Below are 17,723 nucleotides of genomic sequence, written 5' to 3'. Positions count from 1 at the left end.
TAAATAATTATAGCGAAAAGTGCCAGGGTATCACTTTGTCGCATACCACTCTGAGAAGAAACAGTGCTTTCGCCGAAAAACAGATCACTGGGTTGAATATAGCATTGATGAACATAAGGATAAATTGAAGGAAAATTATTCAGCACTGCAGCATTTATGATTATATTTATCCTGAAAGTAAATTGACTATCATATTTTTATCACACTTACTCCTTGTTTTGTGTAAGTTTTTCTTGCAGGCATAAAAAATACAGAAACATAGGATTAACAGTGAACGGTCTTAACCAGTTCCAAATATATATTGATCATATTAATTTCATATGTGTAAATCAGCAATATATAATCCTTCTGACTACAAGTAATTTTTTAAACATTTATCATCATATTATTAAGAAAATTTTCGTGTTCGGGTATTGCACCGAAAGAGCTCTTTCGGTAACCTCGTGTCAGAAGATTAGCAGAATCGTTTACTGCCTTTACGCCCTTTTGTGATTTCCGTGAACAATTCACGAACTCGTATCCTGAGACTTCATAATTGTTCCACGAAACCAAATCGGAGGAATTATACAGATTTGCTGTTAATTTGATCTTATACATAGATGTGTGGAATAGTATTTAAATACTGCGTTTAATTTGTAAAAATATCTGCAAACGAAGCAGATTCGAAGTGACGTGCTTAATTTGGTAACTTGTATAAAGTATATATTACGCAAGCAAGACGTTTCTGAGTCCATCATCGTAAATTTATCGTAAAATTACTGATCAGATCCAAATTTTATTGCATGATAATGAATCTATATTTATTTCTCAGATTTCTGGATTTTCTTTCCAATCTGAGTATTCTGAAATGTAGTGTATTCCCTTATTTTCCTACTGTTAGTGTGGCGGAACGTCTGAATATGAATTTTAGTTATTTTAGTATGAAGTTTGCAACTCTGGCTGCTGACCATAAGAAATTCGATAATAGCGTTAATCAGAATGTTTGATGTTACTTTCCGTCCACATGCTCTGGTTTGACCTATCTATCGTCCCTCTTCAGCTTACGTGCGCATAACCGTTAGGTAAAAGGTTGTCAATTAAGAAGTACATTATAATCACTTCTCCCCGTTTATATAAATAATCACTTCTCCCCCCCCCCGTGTGTGTGTGTGTGTGTGTGTGTGTGTGTGTGTGTTTTTTTTTCATTTGCGTTTTCACTATTCACGGATTAAAAAAATGCGACCCAATTCCTATATTCGCGGCTAAAGATTTCTTTATTCGCGGATCTAATTAGTACGTACATACATAATAATAAAAAGGATTCCAATAGGTATCCAACCCAATATCCTTTGTAAACGCCGTTAAATGGACTAATAAAATGTAAAATAGACCTTATTACAACTTTGCCTAAAGTATGTTGTTAAATGATATCGCCGCTTTGACTTTGACATAAGCCGCCTTCGCCGCGATCGGTGTTTTTGAGAATGTAAACAAACAGAATGAAAGCAACCTTATTACTCAATGAATAAAGTATATTTTTAAATGCCGCCACATTACTAGATGTTCCGTCCTTTGGTAAGAGCCGCTTTGCGTGTTTTATCGTTTCGTCTTTCCATTCGTTACAAAAATTGTGATCGAGTAACACGTCTCTACCGCTGTCTTCCTAATTTATACAGTACGTAATGTCAACTAAAAAATAAATAAATAAATAAATAAATAAATAAAAAATAAAAATACAAAAAAAAAAAATAATAAAAAAGAAAGAAAGTTTCGACACGAAAAGAATCTGTGTTACCGCTTAAAGTGAAAATAGAAATGCTTGATCGTTTACGCCTTGGAGAGTTGTTTGCATCCATATCACGCTCATTCAATGTCAATGAATCAACTGTACGATCGATAAAAAAAACCGAAGATAAAATAAGGTCGTCTGTAGCTTCAACTTCACTGTCAGCGAAAATTGTTCGTGATCCGGCAATAGAAAGAATGGAAGTGGCGTTGTCATTATGGATCGAAGACCGCAACCAAAAAAGGGTGCCCCTGAGTGGTCCAATGGTCCGGGAGAAGGCAAAGAGTCTTTACTCTCATTTTAAAGAACCTGATGGTAGTTGTAGTGGTGAATGTTCAGATGGAGGATTTCAAGCATCGGAAGGTTGGTTCAATAAATTTAAGGTGACAATCATTGCATAACATTAAAATCGTTGGAGAAGCTGTATCTGCAGACACTGCTGCAGCAGAACGATATCCAGAAGAATTTGCAAACTTAGTAGCTGATGGAGGATACAAACCTGAGTAAATATTTAATGCAGACGAAACTGCACTGTTTTGGAAGAGAATGCCAAACAAAACATTCATTTCTAAAAGCGAAAAGTCTGCTCCTGGATTTAAGGCAGCAAAGGATACAGTTACACTGCTGCTATGTTCTAATGCATCTGGAGATTGTGTCATTAAACCACTGATGCCTTACAGATCGTTAAATCCTCGGGCTTTAAAAAATCAAAACAAGGACGACCTGCTAGTGTTTTGGCGTGCTAATAAGAAATCGTGAGTTACAAGCGCTAGTTTTTGTGACTGGTTCCGAAATTGTTTTGTTTCTGAAGTTGAAACTTATTTAAAAAAACAGAATTTAGACTTTAAAGCAGTTCTAGTTTTGGACAATGCACCAGGTCATCCTCGCGAACTTGAAACTATGCATCCAAATATAAAAGTGACATTTCTACCTCCCAACAAGACGGCTTTGCTTCAACCTATGGACCAAGGAATAATCCAGGCCTTTAAGCTCTATTACATTAGACGAGCCTTCAAAATCGTATTGGATAATATGGAATGTAAAGCTGATATGAATGTTATGGAATGCTGGAAGAAATTTGACATAGCAAAATGCATCGTAAACATAAAAGAATCATTGGAAGAACTGAAGCCACACACATTGAAGTCATGCTGGAAAAAACTGTGGCCTGCTCTGACTGCGGAAAATGACGAAGAATGTGTGCAAATTCAAACTTTGACTGCAAACATAGCCAACATTGCGAATGGAATAGGACGAGATGGGTTCGAACAGGTATTATCAAGTGACATTCAGGAATTGCTTGAATCGCAAGATGAAGATTTGACTGAAACCGACTTGGAGGAAATGTTAAATTCACAGCCCATTGAAGAAGAGACTTCAACAAGCACTGGAAACGTGACATTTAATTTGAAAAATCTTAGTGAAGGTTTAAGAATGGCAAATGAACTTTGTGATTTCTTTATGAAAATTGATCCGTCTATGGAACGAAGTCTTATTTTTAAGAGGCAAATTGCTAATGCCACTGCTGAATATCGGTCTGAATTGAAGGAGCTTTTAAAAACTGCCAAGCAAGAAAAAATTACAAAATTCTTCAAACCACTGCCTAAGCCTGAAGATAATAATTAATCAATATGGTCAAAAACTTCAATTACAGTAAATTGATTTTTTATATATGTTTTTTTTATTTTGTCACCTAGGAACGTATCCCCTATAATCCCACATAAATTACCATTCCGTATTCACGGTTTCTGTATTCGCGGTATATTTATGGAACATATACCCCGCGAATAAAGAGCTTTTACTGTATATTTAAAGTTATGAATCATTTTAATGTTCTTAAATTCCTTATAATCGGTAGTTTCGTGTGTATGGGACACTTCTTACTAGGAATACTCTTTCCTACGTTATCTCACAAAAGAACGTTTCTGACGTAAGTAACGGAAATACTCTACCCTAGCATGCTTTCAAACAAAAGAATCCTCGTAACAATCACCAGTGCTCACTACTGCCATACATAGACTGAGCATTAAGATGCACGTCGAAAGATTTAGTAACAAGTATTACCAATTACCAAACACCATACAAGCCACTTCTATCCAAAATCTGTTTTATGATAATTGTTTAGTTTAGTACGAGCTTGGAAGCTCCACAATTACCTAATCTTGAGGCGAATATTTGAATCTAAGAGGAATAGGAATAGCGAGTGGTGGAAACTTCATAACGAGGAACTACATACTTTATATCGTTTACCAAAAATTGCTGGAATCATTAAATCTCTTATGCTCCGACCGGCAGGTTATGTCGTCAGAATGGAAGAAAATCGGAACGCTTTCAAGTTTTTACCAGGAAACCCAATCGGAAAAGAAAGACTATTAGGAAGACCTGGGAGCAAATGGAATGACAATATTAAGATGGGCTTCGATGAAATAGGAATATAAAATAGAAACTGGATGCAGTTGGGAAAGGACAGAAGTCAATGAAGTGCTTCTGTGAATACACAGTGAACTTCCGGATTCTATAAGCCACAGATATATTTAGTTAGTTTAGTTTAAGTGGTTGGGCACGAGTGATGTAAAGTGGATAACCCATAACAATAATGAGCGGAAAAAATGTGGTTGAAGCGAGGGGAAGTTTCACAATCTACGGCAAAGCCCACATTGACGCCCAGGAAGTTCATGCTGTGCGTTTATTGGGATTCGAAGAGCATCGTGCATTACGACCTGCTGCTGCAACCAGGCAGAATGAGAGACTTGGACCTGTACTGTCGACAACCATTGCGAGAGCACCTAGGAATTCAAAAGAAACAGCCAGAACTGGTCTACAGAAAAGGTCATCGCGAGTGCACTAGGAACTCAAAAGAAACAGCCAGAACTGCTCAACAGAAAAGGTATAAGGTGTCTACTGTAATTGATTTGGATATTTTCAGTGTTTTGCTAGGAAAATTTTCAGTTTACCATGGTGAATTACAAAAAAAAGTGACCGTCACACATGACTTATGCTGTGATAATGAACATCCTGTAAAATATATTCAGAAAGCAAAGTCTTCAATATTCTAATAAAAGAATCCACAGAAACTAGTTGGTTAAAATAAAATAAATAAAAAAGAGAGTTTTCTGTGCGTTATTTCTTTCAGAATTCCTGTAATAAACACTACACTATACTACACTCCACACTACACACACACACATTATATATATATATATATATATAGTGTCTCAAAAGTCACCTGACATAGGGTAGCTCTGTTATTATCAGAATTACAATAAAATTTAAGAGGGGAAACCGTCTCCAAATATAATGTTTTCAATTTAAAGTGAAGGAATTTTTTTTAAATCGGACAAGCCGTTTGGGCTGTACACATTTTAAGCGCCCGATGTTAAATGAAAATGCAACGTTTCCATTTACCTGGGGCCGGGGGAGGGAAGAACGGGACAGGAGGTGGACAAATTTTGTAAGAGTATGGTGAATGGAGGCATGTTTGAAATTGGGGCTGGCCATCGACACGTTAGCATAACAGACAGTAACTTCATTCACTTATGTTGTGGATCCAGGTAAATAGCAACGTTTCATTTTCATTTAACATTGGGCGCATTAAGAGTGTACAGCCCAAACGGCTCGTCCGATTTAAAAAAATTCTTTTGAAAACATCATAATTGAAGATGGTTTCCTCTCTTACATTTTGTTGTAGCTCTGATAATAACAAAAGTATCTTCCCCCGCCCCCAAAGTGCTCTAATTTTATTACTTGGGGTCCAGGTCATTTGCAGTTGTGAGAACGCCTACACAGATGCAACCCAACTTACATGTAACTTTTCTCGGCACTGACAGTTTTATGACAATTTTTAATAATCACTGTAACTGAAAAAATGTAATTTTTGACATTTTTGAACACCCTGTATGGAGACACTTTCAGGGAGGGAGAGGTAATATTTGGGATTTTTTCATCTCCCACTGTAATAAAGCTGCACAAATTTTTACAAAAATCTGAGATGGTGAAGTCTGATGACTTGTTGATTTGACATGGAATGTCCCTTATACGAATAATAATAATAACAGCGGCGGTTTCTCTTAATGTTTGCATGTTTGTACAAACCTCCTTCCAATATTTTCAATTTTTATTTGTGCTAAATCACTTTTCGTTTTACTGTCAACATAATCTTTCCTTAAAGAAGTGCGTTTCAAATGGGACTGGCTAATAGCTTTCTGCTTGCGAGTTTGACAAGCTCCCCAGCTTGGCTACTGCGGGGGTTGCGAGGTGCAAGGATTCTTGTAGTGCCTCATAAGGATCTACTATGTTTGCAGATCGTTTACAAACAATTCTACCAACAAACACAAGTTTTCCAAAACGAAACGCTTTGGAACGGGAAATTCTCCACCATCCCTCCCCCTGCAATATTGGTTGACACGGTTCTCGTCTGAAGGGGAATAGTCCGCTCCTCCAAGTCGCATAGAGGAAAAAAAAAAAAAGAAAAAAAAAACTTGTGCCTTGCCTAAATGCGAGATTGCCAAGTGCTTATAACTATTGGTTTTGTCAACCAAGTAAGATAAAGGCAGCTATGAAGACAGTAAAGGCGACCCCGTGAAGAGTGAAGATAGATTCAGGGTGTCAATATTTAATACACTTGTATCTGAATGAGTAGAAATTTGGCAGCATAGACAGAATACTTTCCTTTTTGGAGAGCAAAAAAAGAGCGTTAATTGGAGGAGGGGATGAGATTTTAAAGCGGACTGCAAGCCCTCAACTAACCAATGTCCTCCCAGAAACAATGTAGAACATACGGAACGAAACCCTTGTCCTTTTTTACTTTCCCCTTCCGCCTACTAGCACCCACGCCTTTGGCTGCTTAAATAAGGGCCCTCTTACTAAAAGGTCTTTGAGGGGGAGTATTTCGATGGTTTCTTTTAACGCAAAATAAATCACACTGGAAAATATCTTTTATTTAGAGTCGGACGGGAGTATGTTCACGAAGCTGGTAGTGAGATCGAATTGTCGAATCTGTTCGTAGTGTTGTGTGTTTGTATATGTGTGTGTGCGTGCGTGTACCGGTCTTTGTTGTTCATTGGAACATGATTGCTGTGATTGCATAATTATGTCTGTCCCTTATATACGTGAAGTAGCAATGAATTCTGTAACGTCTCTGTTAAATGAGCCGTTTTCAAAAAGAAGTTTAGAAGCAAAGCTACTTGTGAAAAACATCGGAAGGCCGATTCCGACTCTCAATATAACACAAGTAATAAGAAGTGCGAAACGAACATTTACAAGGAAGTTTAATCCAAATTTGTACGAACAGCATAAGTGGTTATGTGGATGTGAAATTAAAAATGCTTTGTTTTGTTTTCCGTGTTTGTTGTTTGGGGCAGGGGAAGATGCGTGGAGTAAAAAAGGTGTTGTGGACATTCAGCATCTGCACGACAAAATAAAAAAACATGAAAATTCGTCAGCCCATATAAAACACGTTCTTAATCTAACTGTGTTGGGAAATGTGAATATTGCTGCTCAACTGGATGCTGGTTATAGGCTGTCCATTCAGAACCACAATCAAAAAGTGACGCAAAACAGGTACGTGCTCAATATAATTATCAATTGCATTCGGTTTTGTGGCGCCTTCGAACTGGCTTTAAGAGGGCATGATGAAACAGACTCTTCTTCAAATCCAGGCGTATTTCGTGGATTAATTAATTTTAGTGCTGAACTTGACAGCGCTCTCAAAAGTCATTTAGAAAGCGCAACAGTTTTTAAGGGTATCTCAAAAATTATACAAAATGAGTTTCTCCACTGCATGCTTGAAGTATGCCATGAAGAAATCGTTCAGGAAATAAGAGAGGCGGAATTTTTATCAGTCATAGCAGATGAAACAAGTGACGTAGCTAACGTATTTCAAATGATGATTGTCTACAGGTACATTGTCAATGGCAAACCAGTGGAACGATTTTGGAACTTGTCACTCCCTCTAAACACGACGCTCGAACTTTGGCTTCTTGTATTATTGAAGAAGTTGGTCTCCACGTGGTAAATAATAAAGAAAAGTTGATATCACAAACATACGACGGTGCTGCAGTAATGAGTGGTTCTTCTGGTGGTGTACAGGCTATTGTGAAAAAAGATTATCCAAGTGCTGCTTACGTTCACTGTCATGCTCATCAACTCAATTTGATTATGTTAAATGCAGCGTCGACTAATAGAAACGTCAAGATTTTCTTTGCAAATCTACAGGGTATTTGTACTTTCTTTTCAAATTCTCCACAGCGGACATCTATATTGGACGACATAGTAAGAAAGCGGTTGCCACGATCTGTTCCAACGAGATGGAATTTTAATTTGCGGAGTGTGAACACTGTTTATGAATATAGAGAAGAGCTGATTAGGTGCTTCGAAACAATCCAAAATACAGACTTGAATAATAGTACCATCGACCAAGCATCCCGTCATATTGAAACTTTACAAAGGGAAAGTTTCAACTTTTGGCTGTCATTTTTTCATTCTATAATGCCTCACGTCGACATCTTATACAATCAATTGCAGAAACGAGACATTGATGCTGTTTACGTCAGAGAGATTCTTCAATCTTTTGAGCGAAAGATATTGGAAGTCCGAGAGAATATTGGTGACGTTGAATGTGAACCACCTGAGAAAAGGAGAAAATACATTTCCGCGTGGAAAAGAGAAGCGAAAGAGGTGTGTGATGTTATTGTTTGCCAGGCCAAAAACAGATTTAGCTTCAGTGGACACCTTACTGCAGCCTCTCTGGTTATCCCCAACAACTTTTTGAAGTACAACACACACATTTCCCTGACGAACAGTTGCAAGCGACATGTGACGCGTATCCTTGCTTTGATCTGAAAAAACTTCGAACGGAACTTGGTGTAATTTACGGTATGCAAGAGTTCAGAGCAATGTCTGGTGCTCTCTGTTTATTAGATTTCATTTGTGAAAATAATTTGTCATCAACGTTTAGTGAATGTGAAAAACTTCTAAAAATTATCGTTACAATTCCAATGACAACATCAGAAGCAGAACGTTGCTTTAGCACATTGAAACGTGTAAAAACATTTCTGAGAAATTCGATGTCTCAGGAACGGTTATCTGCTCTTGCAATGCTATCAATTGAAAGAGACTTTATTATGGGAATCAAGGACTTCAATAACAAAGTTATTGAAAAGTTTGCCAGAAGCAAAGAAAGAAGAATGGATTTTCTTTACAAGTAGGGTAAATATTTTTATTTTCTTTACACTAAATTTTCTATTTATTAATTGAGAAATACCTAGTACTTTTCTCATTACTAAATCTTTGGGTCATGAATCGCCACTAACCTATAGCCTGTGCTCTATTACTATTATTTATAATAATATTAATAATAATGAAAAATACGAGGTCATGAGTGGTCCAAAAGTAGGTATACAGTACCGTACTGATCAGCTCATTGCATTTAATATCATTTCTTATTGTTATCCATCAGATAGACTTAGTTTCTTTATTATTTGTTCTTAATGTATTTACTTATATCTTAAGCTCAGAAGAGCCGGAGCAAATAAACTCATAAACTAGAATGTTATACTTGATCAATGCAGGGGTATATACCTACTTTTGGGCCACCCTGTATTGTGCACCATCTAAAATTCAAAGCACGAGCCGCCACTGAATAATAATAATAATAATAATAATAATAATAATAATAATAATAATAATAATAACGTAAACAATACCTTCCAATAAAGAAAAAATAAATATCAAGCCGGGATTCGAACCCGGGTAACTGATATGGCAGTTTTCTGCTTTCACGCTTTGACATCTATTCCTCATACAAAGATAAGAAAATAAACTAATAGTTATGTCAGATAAACATAGCACACACTATTCTACACGTGTTGATGCAATTCAAAGAATGCGAAAATAATGTCTGCCGGCTTTTCTTATTTAGAAATTAGAAGTTACGGTGAGGAAGAATTGCAGTAATGTAAATCGGGACCAGTTAAAAACGATGAGGTAGCCTCATCTTGAAGAACTTTTCGTGATATTTTCCTCATTGACGAAGGTCTATATCACTTGTTTTTGAGTTCAAGAAGGAAACCTCGAGTAAGTCATTGTAACACTCATAAGTAGCGTCTCCTTATACGAATATTAGTACGAGTATTTTGTGTATAGTCTTATATGCAATGCTTTTAACTAGCTAATAGTTTAGATGGAAGATGAAGTGACGCGGTAGGTAAGTGGTTAGCGCATTGAACTTCTATTCGGCGGACCCGGGTTTAAATCCCGGTCAGGTTCTAACTTTTTCAAATGTTTCAATTTCAATACATACTCAGTGTGACAAGCAAGATCTTCTCTTCTCCAGAAAGAAAAAGATGTTGGAATGAGGAGAATTGGAGGTCTCTCAATGAAGGCAATCATTTACTAACTTATTTCCAGCAGTCGTTCTAGATTTGATATTTTCAGCTACTTTCAAGCATTTTCTGATTCATGCGTGGTCAGTATTTTTATTTCTCTAAACATACAGTATATAAAGAAATAATACATTACATACACCGCAATATTAAGGTAAATATATGGTGTTCTTTGGGAAACACGACCAGAACCATAGAGATTTATCTTAAAAAGGTGAACTGTTTCGTCAGTCACCTACTTTACAAATTTACCTGGATAAACACCTGGATCCGGGCTACCAACTGCTGTCAGTGCCGAGAAAAGTTACGTGTAAGTTGGGTTGCAGCTGTCTAGGCGTTCTTACAACTGCAAATTATCTGGACCCCAAGTAACGTAATTAGAGCACTTTGGGGGCGGGGGAAGATACTTTTGTGGTTGGGTGCACATACCCGTAAGTTGCGGTGAAATAATCACAATACTATCAAATCTGTAAGTTGTCTGCATGCTAGTCCCATTTGTTGGTAACAGACAGGCAGGCAGGTACATTTATTAGCGTAACTGTTTACTATTAAGAATCAGCGTGATGCAAACTGCCTTTTTTGTCTTTCATAAATATGATATAGAAAAATAATGGAAAAAAATGCTTTGCAGAATGAGAAAGAAATGGGGATCCTTACTATAAAATATTTTGATTAGACTATTTAAAATGGTAAAAATTGTTGAATTAGTAGATAAGACTGTAAATAATATCTCTGTCCAAACCATTAGAAACAACTAATTCATTTCTTCTTGAAGACAACTAATATTAAAACTAGAAAAAAACATACCTCTGTTGTGATTTTCCAGATTTATTAGTACTATTGGAATTCGGCGTTTGTGTTCCAAGCTTGATACCTCCACTGATGATTGGAGGCATTCCCTTCCCAGGCTGACTAAATGCTTGAGCAGTCCGATTAAAACTACTAGGAACCCAGCCAGCAGCATTCGTTTTACAATTTAGCTTTTGCATCACCTGTAAAATAAAGAATTATATACCTTATCTTTCTTTTTTTTTTTAAAAAAATACTTACTTTGTATATCTATTTAAATAAAGAGACTAATTGCCTGTTCTAATTGTATAGAGTTTGTATTCAATTTAATATTATGTTTGTCTAATTTCTAATGTAAGTTTCACAGTTTCTACAAGGGAAATAACTAATGACATATGACAATGACCCTTTAAAGAGTATTCCATTGATAGTAATGAAAGTAAACTATTTTTCATTATCTTCCAACAAACTAATTTCCATTGTGGAAACTGAAATAAGCTTGCTTCGAAATAACAAATGATTTGTCAAATTTTCTTGCACTTAGTCTTACTTCAGACAGAATATATATATATATATATATATATATATATATATATATATATATATAGAGAGAGAGAGAGAGAGAGAGATAATTGTTATTTTAAGCTTTCATGACGAGAGTTCAACCTTTCTCTGATTCAACAAGTTTATTATTATTATTATTATTATTATTATTATTATTATTATTATTATTATCGTTGTTATACGTCGATATTCAACTGATAATTGTTTCGATGACTTTACATATTACCAATCTCTTCAGAAGTCAGTTTTCGCAAACACTCATCACAATTGGGGATAGTATCAGCAATCATTTCCCGAATTGCAAGCATGTTTTATGTATTTTTAGTTTATTTAAAGTTCATTTCCAGACGTAGACCTACAGTTAAAGCGGGTTCATGTGTGTCTGAATCAGGGATCAAACTCGACTATTAACGAACTCGATCTCATAATGTTTGTTATTTTCCGTGAACCCAAGCGTGTTCTAGATAATTTACAATAAAATGAAATACACGCCAACACGTAATAGATATACTTCATGTAGAAATTCATGGTTCATGGTTTATTGTTTTATTTTTTTCTAAGTGAAAAAAGAACTGAAACCATTAGAAAGTTAAAATTCAGAAATGAACGACGAATTATACAATTACTCACTTTAGAAATGATATAACTCTACTGTGTGAGATAATGCTGTAATAGCACAGTAAATTAAAGATCAGCAGCTTCTAGACTGGTATCTAAAATTGTATCTTTCGGTTCCAAACTCAAAACTTTAGAACAGATTTTTTTTTTTCGATTCGCGGACATTGTACCAAATTAAGTATACAAAGACGTGTGTATATATGTATATTTCATATTTTCTATACACAATGAAAGTCAAATTACTGGGAATTCCGGGTTCCCTTGCATAACGATTAAAATGTATGTAATACTGCTAGCACATAATACCATTAACAATGGAAATGAATACATATACGACTTCATCAATAGCTCTCAAAACTTTCAAAGCTCAGAAACAGGGAAGAAAGCGGTCTCTTCAAATATCCGACTTCTAACTCTTTCAGAGCCCTTTTTGTCTGTTCCAATGGACATGTGTTTTGGCCTGCTATTTATTACGCTTTAAATGAAATGCTTTAGTTGAGAATATCGTATTTTAGATGTTAATGTTAACTGAACAATTTACCGCTTCGCGACACTAGAGTAACTTATTACCCTTTAAATGACGTGGAATGGCTACCGTGGAAGAACGTTGGAAATGGGAGTTGAAGTTTTCCTAATTTCTTGTATTCTTTATACCAGTTATGAAATCACTTTGATTGTTTTACATTGTTAAATAATCAAATATTAAAAATGAAATGAAACGCCCCACGGTTATGCCGGTTAGGCTAAAGGAGACGGTGATGATGAGAGATGAGTGAAATGATGGAATGAAGAAAGTGAGAGGAAACGGGAGAACCCCGAGAAAACCCACGAGCACGGTGATTGTCCACCACAAAGTCCACACGGCGCGAGCTGGGATCGAACCAGGGACCCCACGCACCGGAGGTGAACGCTCTACCACTGAGCCATCGTGCCCCCCCCCCCCATTATCAAATATTAGTAACACATAAAGTTTATTTCAAATAATATTACAGTATGCCATGCTACTTATTTGATGAAAACTTTTGTTTATTACAATGAACAAATAGACTCAATGATATATATATATATACAGTATATATATTTCAGTTGCTAAAGCATGGTCTTTCGTGCATAGTGTTTAGTAAATACTTTCAACAAATATAAAGTTTCATAAGCAGCAAGTAAAATTCATATTTCCGTATCATATGAGGATTCATGGGCATCGATTCTGGGAGGTCGGGGGGTTTGCCTCAAAAAAATTCGCTTGGTCGGTTGGTCCCCATGATTGGACATTTTTGCGTGGATCTTTATTTGGATATCTAGGAACGAAATACATATACTTCCCCTTACCCAATCCCCACACACAAGTTACTCAGAAATAGGCGCCGCTGTAAGTAATATTTTTAACAATTAAATAATTTATATTTGAGTTGCTTTATATATTTCGGTTACTTTTCCTCTTTCTTTTATACGAACTTTGGAACCTGAGAAGGAAAATTAAATTAAATTTTTCAGTTAAATGTCAAACGATTAGGTCCTTTACGCTAAGGGACGGATGATGAATAGTGATGGAAGAATTGATGGAATGAGAAAGCGGGAGAAAACGGAGTACTCCGAAGTAGCATTTGCAGCACCCTATCGCACTTTTGATTATTCTCACTCAGGGGCCCATGCTCCATAGCGTTAAAACTTTATTTCATTTTTATTCGTTATTGGTAACTAATTTTACTTCAATTTCAAAATTAACTTTTTATTTGAATCTTACAAGCTTATTCTAAAGTGTAAATCATTTAACATTAAAATAGAAATAATAAATTAAAACTATATAGAGTGTGAGTCATCTAAAAGTACCACCTCAAATACCGAAGAAACGAGAAACACTAGAAATATACAGTTTGCAGTAAATAGCTACATCATATTGGGCTAGTCATCAAACGGAGGTATGATGTGATAGAATAAACATGGACAAATGAGGCATCAGGATCGAAGTAATTTTTTTGTAATGGAGCTATAGACAAAAATATGAAAGCATGAAAGGGCACACGTGGAGACATACAACGCAGTTTGTCTCATGCTTCAACTAAACATAGTAACGGAGACATTACCATGGGAATGGTTGTAAACAGAAAGACAACTGACCCACTTGATCGCCAGTACTGTGATACGTATGAGCTGTCAGAAATCGTGGGAAGAGACGAAGAAACACGAACGTGTGGCCTGCGAGAAGGAAGAAGAAAACATGAGACATTGTGAGCACCATTTATTTGACAATGTACAGAACGTAATGACAAAGAGCATGACAGTATGTCGAAGAACCATAGAGATTGACATGTCCAATGAGCGTAAACCTAGTCTGTCAAAGTGTATGTTCAAATTGGTGGCCGTCCGCTGCGATACGGGCATCAAAGTGTACACGCAAAGATCGTTCTACAGAATGTAGTATCGCATGTGAAATGACTTATATGCTGCACTAATGCGTTGTTGTTTATCGTCTGGTGATATTCGCACATCCTGGTAGATAATGTTACTCGTTTCTCCCAGTGGAAGAAGTCTAAGAGCACAAATCTAGAGAACGAGCAGAGCATTTGACAGGTCCCTTCCGTCCTTGTAGTGCGTCGTGCATTGTGAGCTGGGCACTCGTCATGTTGATACCAGATTTCCTCCTTGTATGAAGAGGTATATTCTCTAATAGTGTTAGCAGTTCATTTTCTAACAACTGTATATGTATCCGTCAGTACGCACTATTCCACTCCAGACGTTAACCCTCTACGGGCGCTAGAGTTCCACTTTGCGAAACCAATGTAGATTTATTACAGACCAATAGTGTATGTTCCTTAGGTTAAGGTTTTCATGATTGGTAAAGATTGCCTCGTCGGTGAATACGATACGCGACAAGTCTGGTGTATCGTGTAATGACACCCATGTGCAAAACTGAACGCGTTTCACAAAATCATTCTCATGTAGTTTTCAATGGATGAATATATAATATTGGTGAAACGCATGTGTATGCAGAATATGTAATATACTTCGATGATTCATACCATCGTCCCTGGCAATATGACAGAGCTAATGCGTGGATTCACAGTAAAAGCGGTTCGAGCATTTGTTGCACCCTCCTCATATATAATTGGCTTCTACTGCACACTTTGTCGCAGTGTTACACTTTGGTGTCCCTTAATATCACAAAGATCTTACCAAAAAGATGTGATAGCTGCCGTCTGTCCGGATATGTTTGCGTACACGGCAGGCTTTTGAGGCACTCTCCATAGATCAGGATCATGTCCGTTTTTTCTGTGTCTTCATTCTTAATACTACGACCTCCTGCTATGAGCTAGCACGATCTGTAGCTCGGCAAACGCAACTTGCTACACGTCAAGACTGCTCTATTAGACACCTCAGACAGCATGCGTATAGAAGTACTGACGGTAAAGTGGTCACTTGCTTTTCTGTTTACAACCATTTCCACGGTTACATCTCCGTCACTATGTGCAGTAAAAGCATGGGACAAGCAGCGTTGTATTTCTCCGCGGTATCCTTTCTTGATATTCATGTTTTTTCTATTGTTCCTTTACAAAAAACTTTTATTCCCGATGCCCTATTTGTCGACATTTTAACTACAACACTATACTCGTTTTGACCAGCCCCATTTGATACTGCTGCTCACCGCAAACCGTATACCGCTAGTGTTTCTCTTTCTTCGGTATTTCAGGTGGTACTTTCAGGTGCCTCACGCTCTAAGCTATTTATTTCATGTCCCACCAGAGGTATCAAACACCAAACACTGCAAAAATTACAAAATTTCAAATTTTATAAAATCATAAAAATTATATTAGTGTTGTTATTCTAGCTATAGTAACTATAGTGCCCATATATATTGTCACCTTTTTCCGAAGCTCATCTATTGCTTTTAATCGAAACAGGAAAAACAGTTCTTATTTTAAACTTATTAAACGAATCTCGTATGTAAAAGAACTGCTTCTCTCACAAGTTTGATATGTTTGCCCTCGCCCCGTGTGGACTTTGTGGTGGACAAACATCGTGCTCGTGGGTTTTCTGGGGGTTCTCCCGTTTCCTCCCAGTTTCTTCATTCCACCATTTCATTCATTTCTCACCATCACCATCTCCTTTGGCCTAACCGGCATAATCATGGGACGTAAACATTGAAGATTTCATTTCATTTTTTTATATATGTTTGTCTATGTGTTGGTGCGTTGGGTTTCAATCAAATCGCCCAGGACTTCCTTATATGGTAAAGAAAATTAAGAAACTCGCTCAGCGTTCGTTCCACAGGAAAGACTCATCGATATTTTTAGCCATGATTCTGGTCCCAATGTTACGAGTGAAAATCGGGATTTCCCCGGCTGGCCATATACCTACCATAATTAGCTAAAAAAACCTCCAGTGGTGTTTATGTTCGCTTGGACGCACGACCTCTTTTGGTCGTTGCTCGGTAAGGCACCCACGAACGTATGTTGGGTGCGTCGTTGACCTGTGTCATTTCTTTATATGCGCTCCCCTGTACGGATTGAGCATCAAAAGTTAAGTTATTATTCGGAAATTAAATAATTACATTCAAGTGTAAAAAGAACTCAGTATGCGTAAGAGCGAACTTCTCAGTTTAGTAGTAATGTTATGATTAGTAAAGCAACACGGACAGCAGACTGTGCGATACTCGCAAATATTTTGGTGTTATTCCGTATCGTCATATTTTGAGTGACAGTGTGTAAACGAAGATAATTTTAAGCCAGATCTGAATTATTGAATGCGAGAGTGTGAACGCATCGGCGTGAATGAACGTGGATCACCGCTTACGGAACACTACAGCGGACCTTTTTGGGATTGTTCGATTTGCGACACTGGGACCAACTCAATCTCAAAACAAGTTGACCAGTTGCAGAGCATAGTGAGTACTTTAATATATATTCACCGACGTATTAGCCACCTTATGTTTGCATACAGGTTTATCAACCGCTGTATAAATTCAAGTAGAGATTCTTCATTTCTATAATTAATATTATTTCACTTGTAATTTGTTCAAAATCATTATGCTATGATGTAGAATTTCATTTGCTTGCGAGGTTAGTTTTTAGTTCACCAATACATTATTCTCTTTTACGGTACCTATATTTTTATCCGTCGTCTCCCAGCCTCGGCCATACAGAAATATGGGTACGGATAGATTCGTCTTCGTCGTGGCATAGCTGGGAAAGAGAGAGGGAGGAAAAAAGAAAACATGAAGAGATACTAGAAAAGTAAATACGATTTTTACGTTACGCGTCCACGACGAAAACCACGAGCTTAATATGGTAATAGTAACAGAGAAACTTTTTACCACCTGATCTCAATTTTGAAGCAACTGACTATACCGAATTGATAGATTGGTCAACGTGTAAACTTTCATCACCACCAATAATGGCTCATGTAAAAACAGCGAGTATTTTGTCATTTCTAAAGACAAAAGAACTACCAGAGTTTGACTACGTAAAATTTCCATGTCACACCCAGTCCGTAGAAAGATGTGTTAAACTTGTAACAGAGGCTGCTACAAAAGTGTGTGGCTCCTTAAACAGAGATGGTTTTATTCGGACCACACTTTTGTCAGGCTTTATAATGCCAGATTTTAGTAA

The 17,723-nt window shown here is 36.8% G+C and overlaps 1 protein-coding gene and 1 non-coding gene across 5 annotated transcripts in view; both read right to left on the bottom strand.

Annotated features, from left to right (window-relative positions):
* Window positions 1-17,723, bottom strand: part of Taf1 (TATA-box binding protein associated factor 1) — a 726,438-nt gene that overhangs the window by 457,982 nt on the left and 250,733 nt on the right. For all 4 annotated transcript variants that reach the window (XM_081728611.1, XM_081728610.1, XM_081728612.1 and 1 more), the window contains one exon: window positions 10,954-11,138. In XM_081728611.1, the coding sequence (XP_081584737.1) occupies window positions 10,954-11,138 (185 nt within the window). The remainder of the gene's footprint in view (window positions 1-10,953; window positions 11,139-17,723) is intronic.
* TRNAR-CCG (transfer RNA arginine (anticodon CCG)) lies at window positions 12,979-13,050 on the bottom strand. The gene has a single exon. It is a non-coding gene; the product is annotated as a tRNA-Arg (tRNA).

This window comes from Thermobia domestica, chromosome 10, assembly GCF_964235325.1.
Source record: "Thermobia domestica chromosome 10, izTheDome1.hap1.1, whole genome shotgun sequence".
NCBI classification, from domain to species: Eukaryota; Metazoa; Arthropoda; class Insecta; order Zygentoma; family Lepismatidae; genus Thermobia; species Thermobia domestica.
Note: the sequence above shows the minus strand (reverse complement) of the source record. Positions and strands in the feature narration are given on the sequence as shown.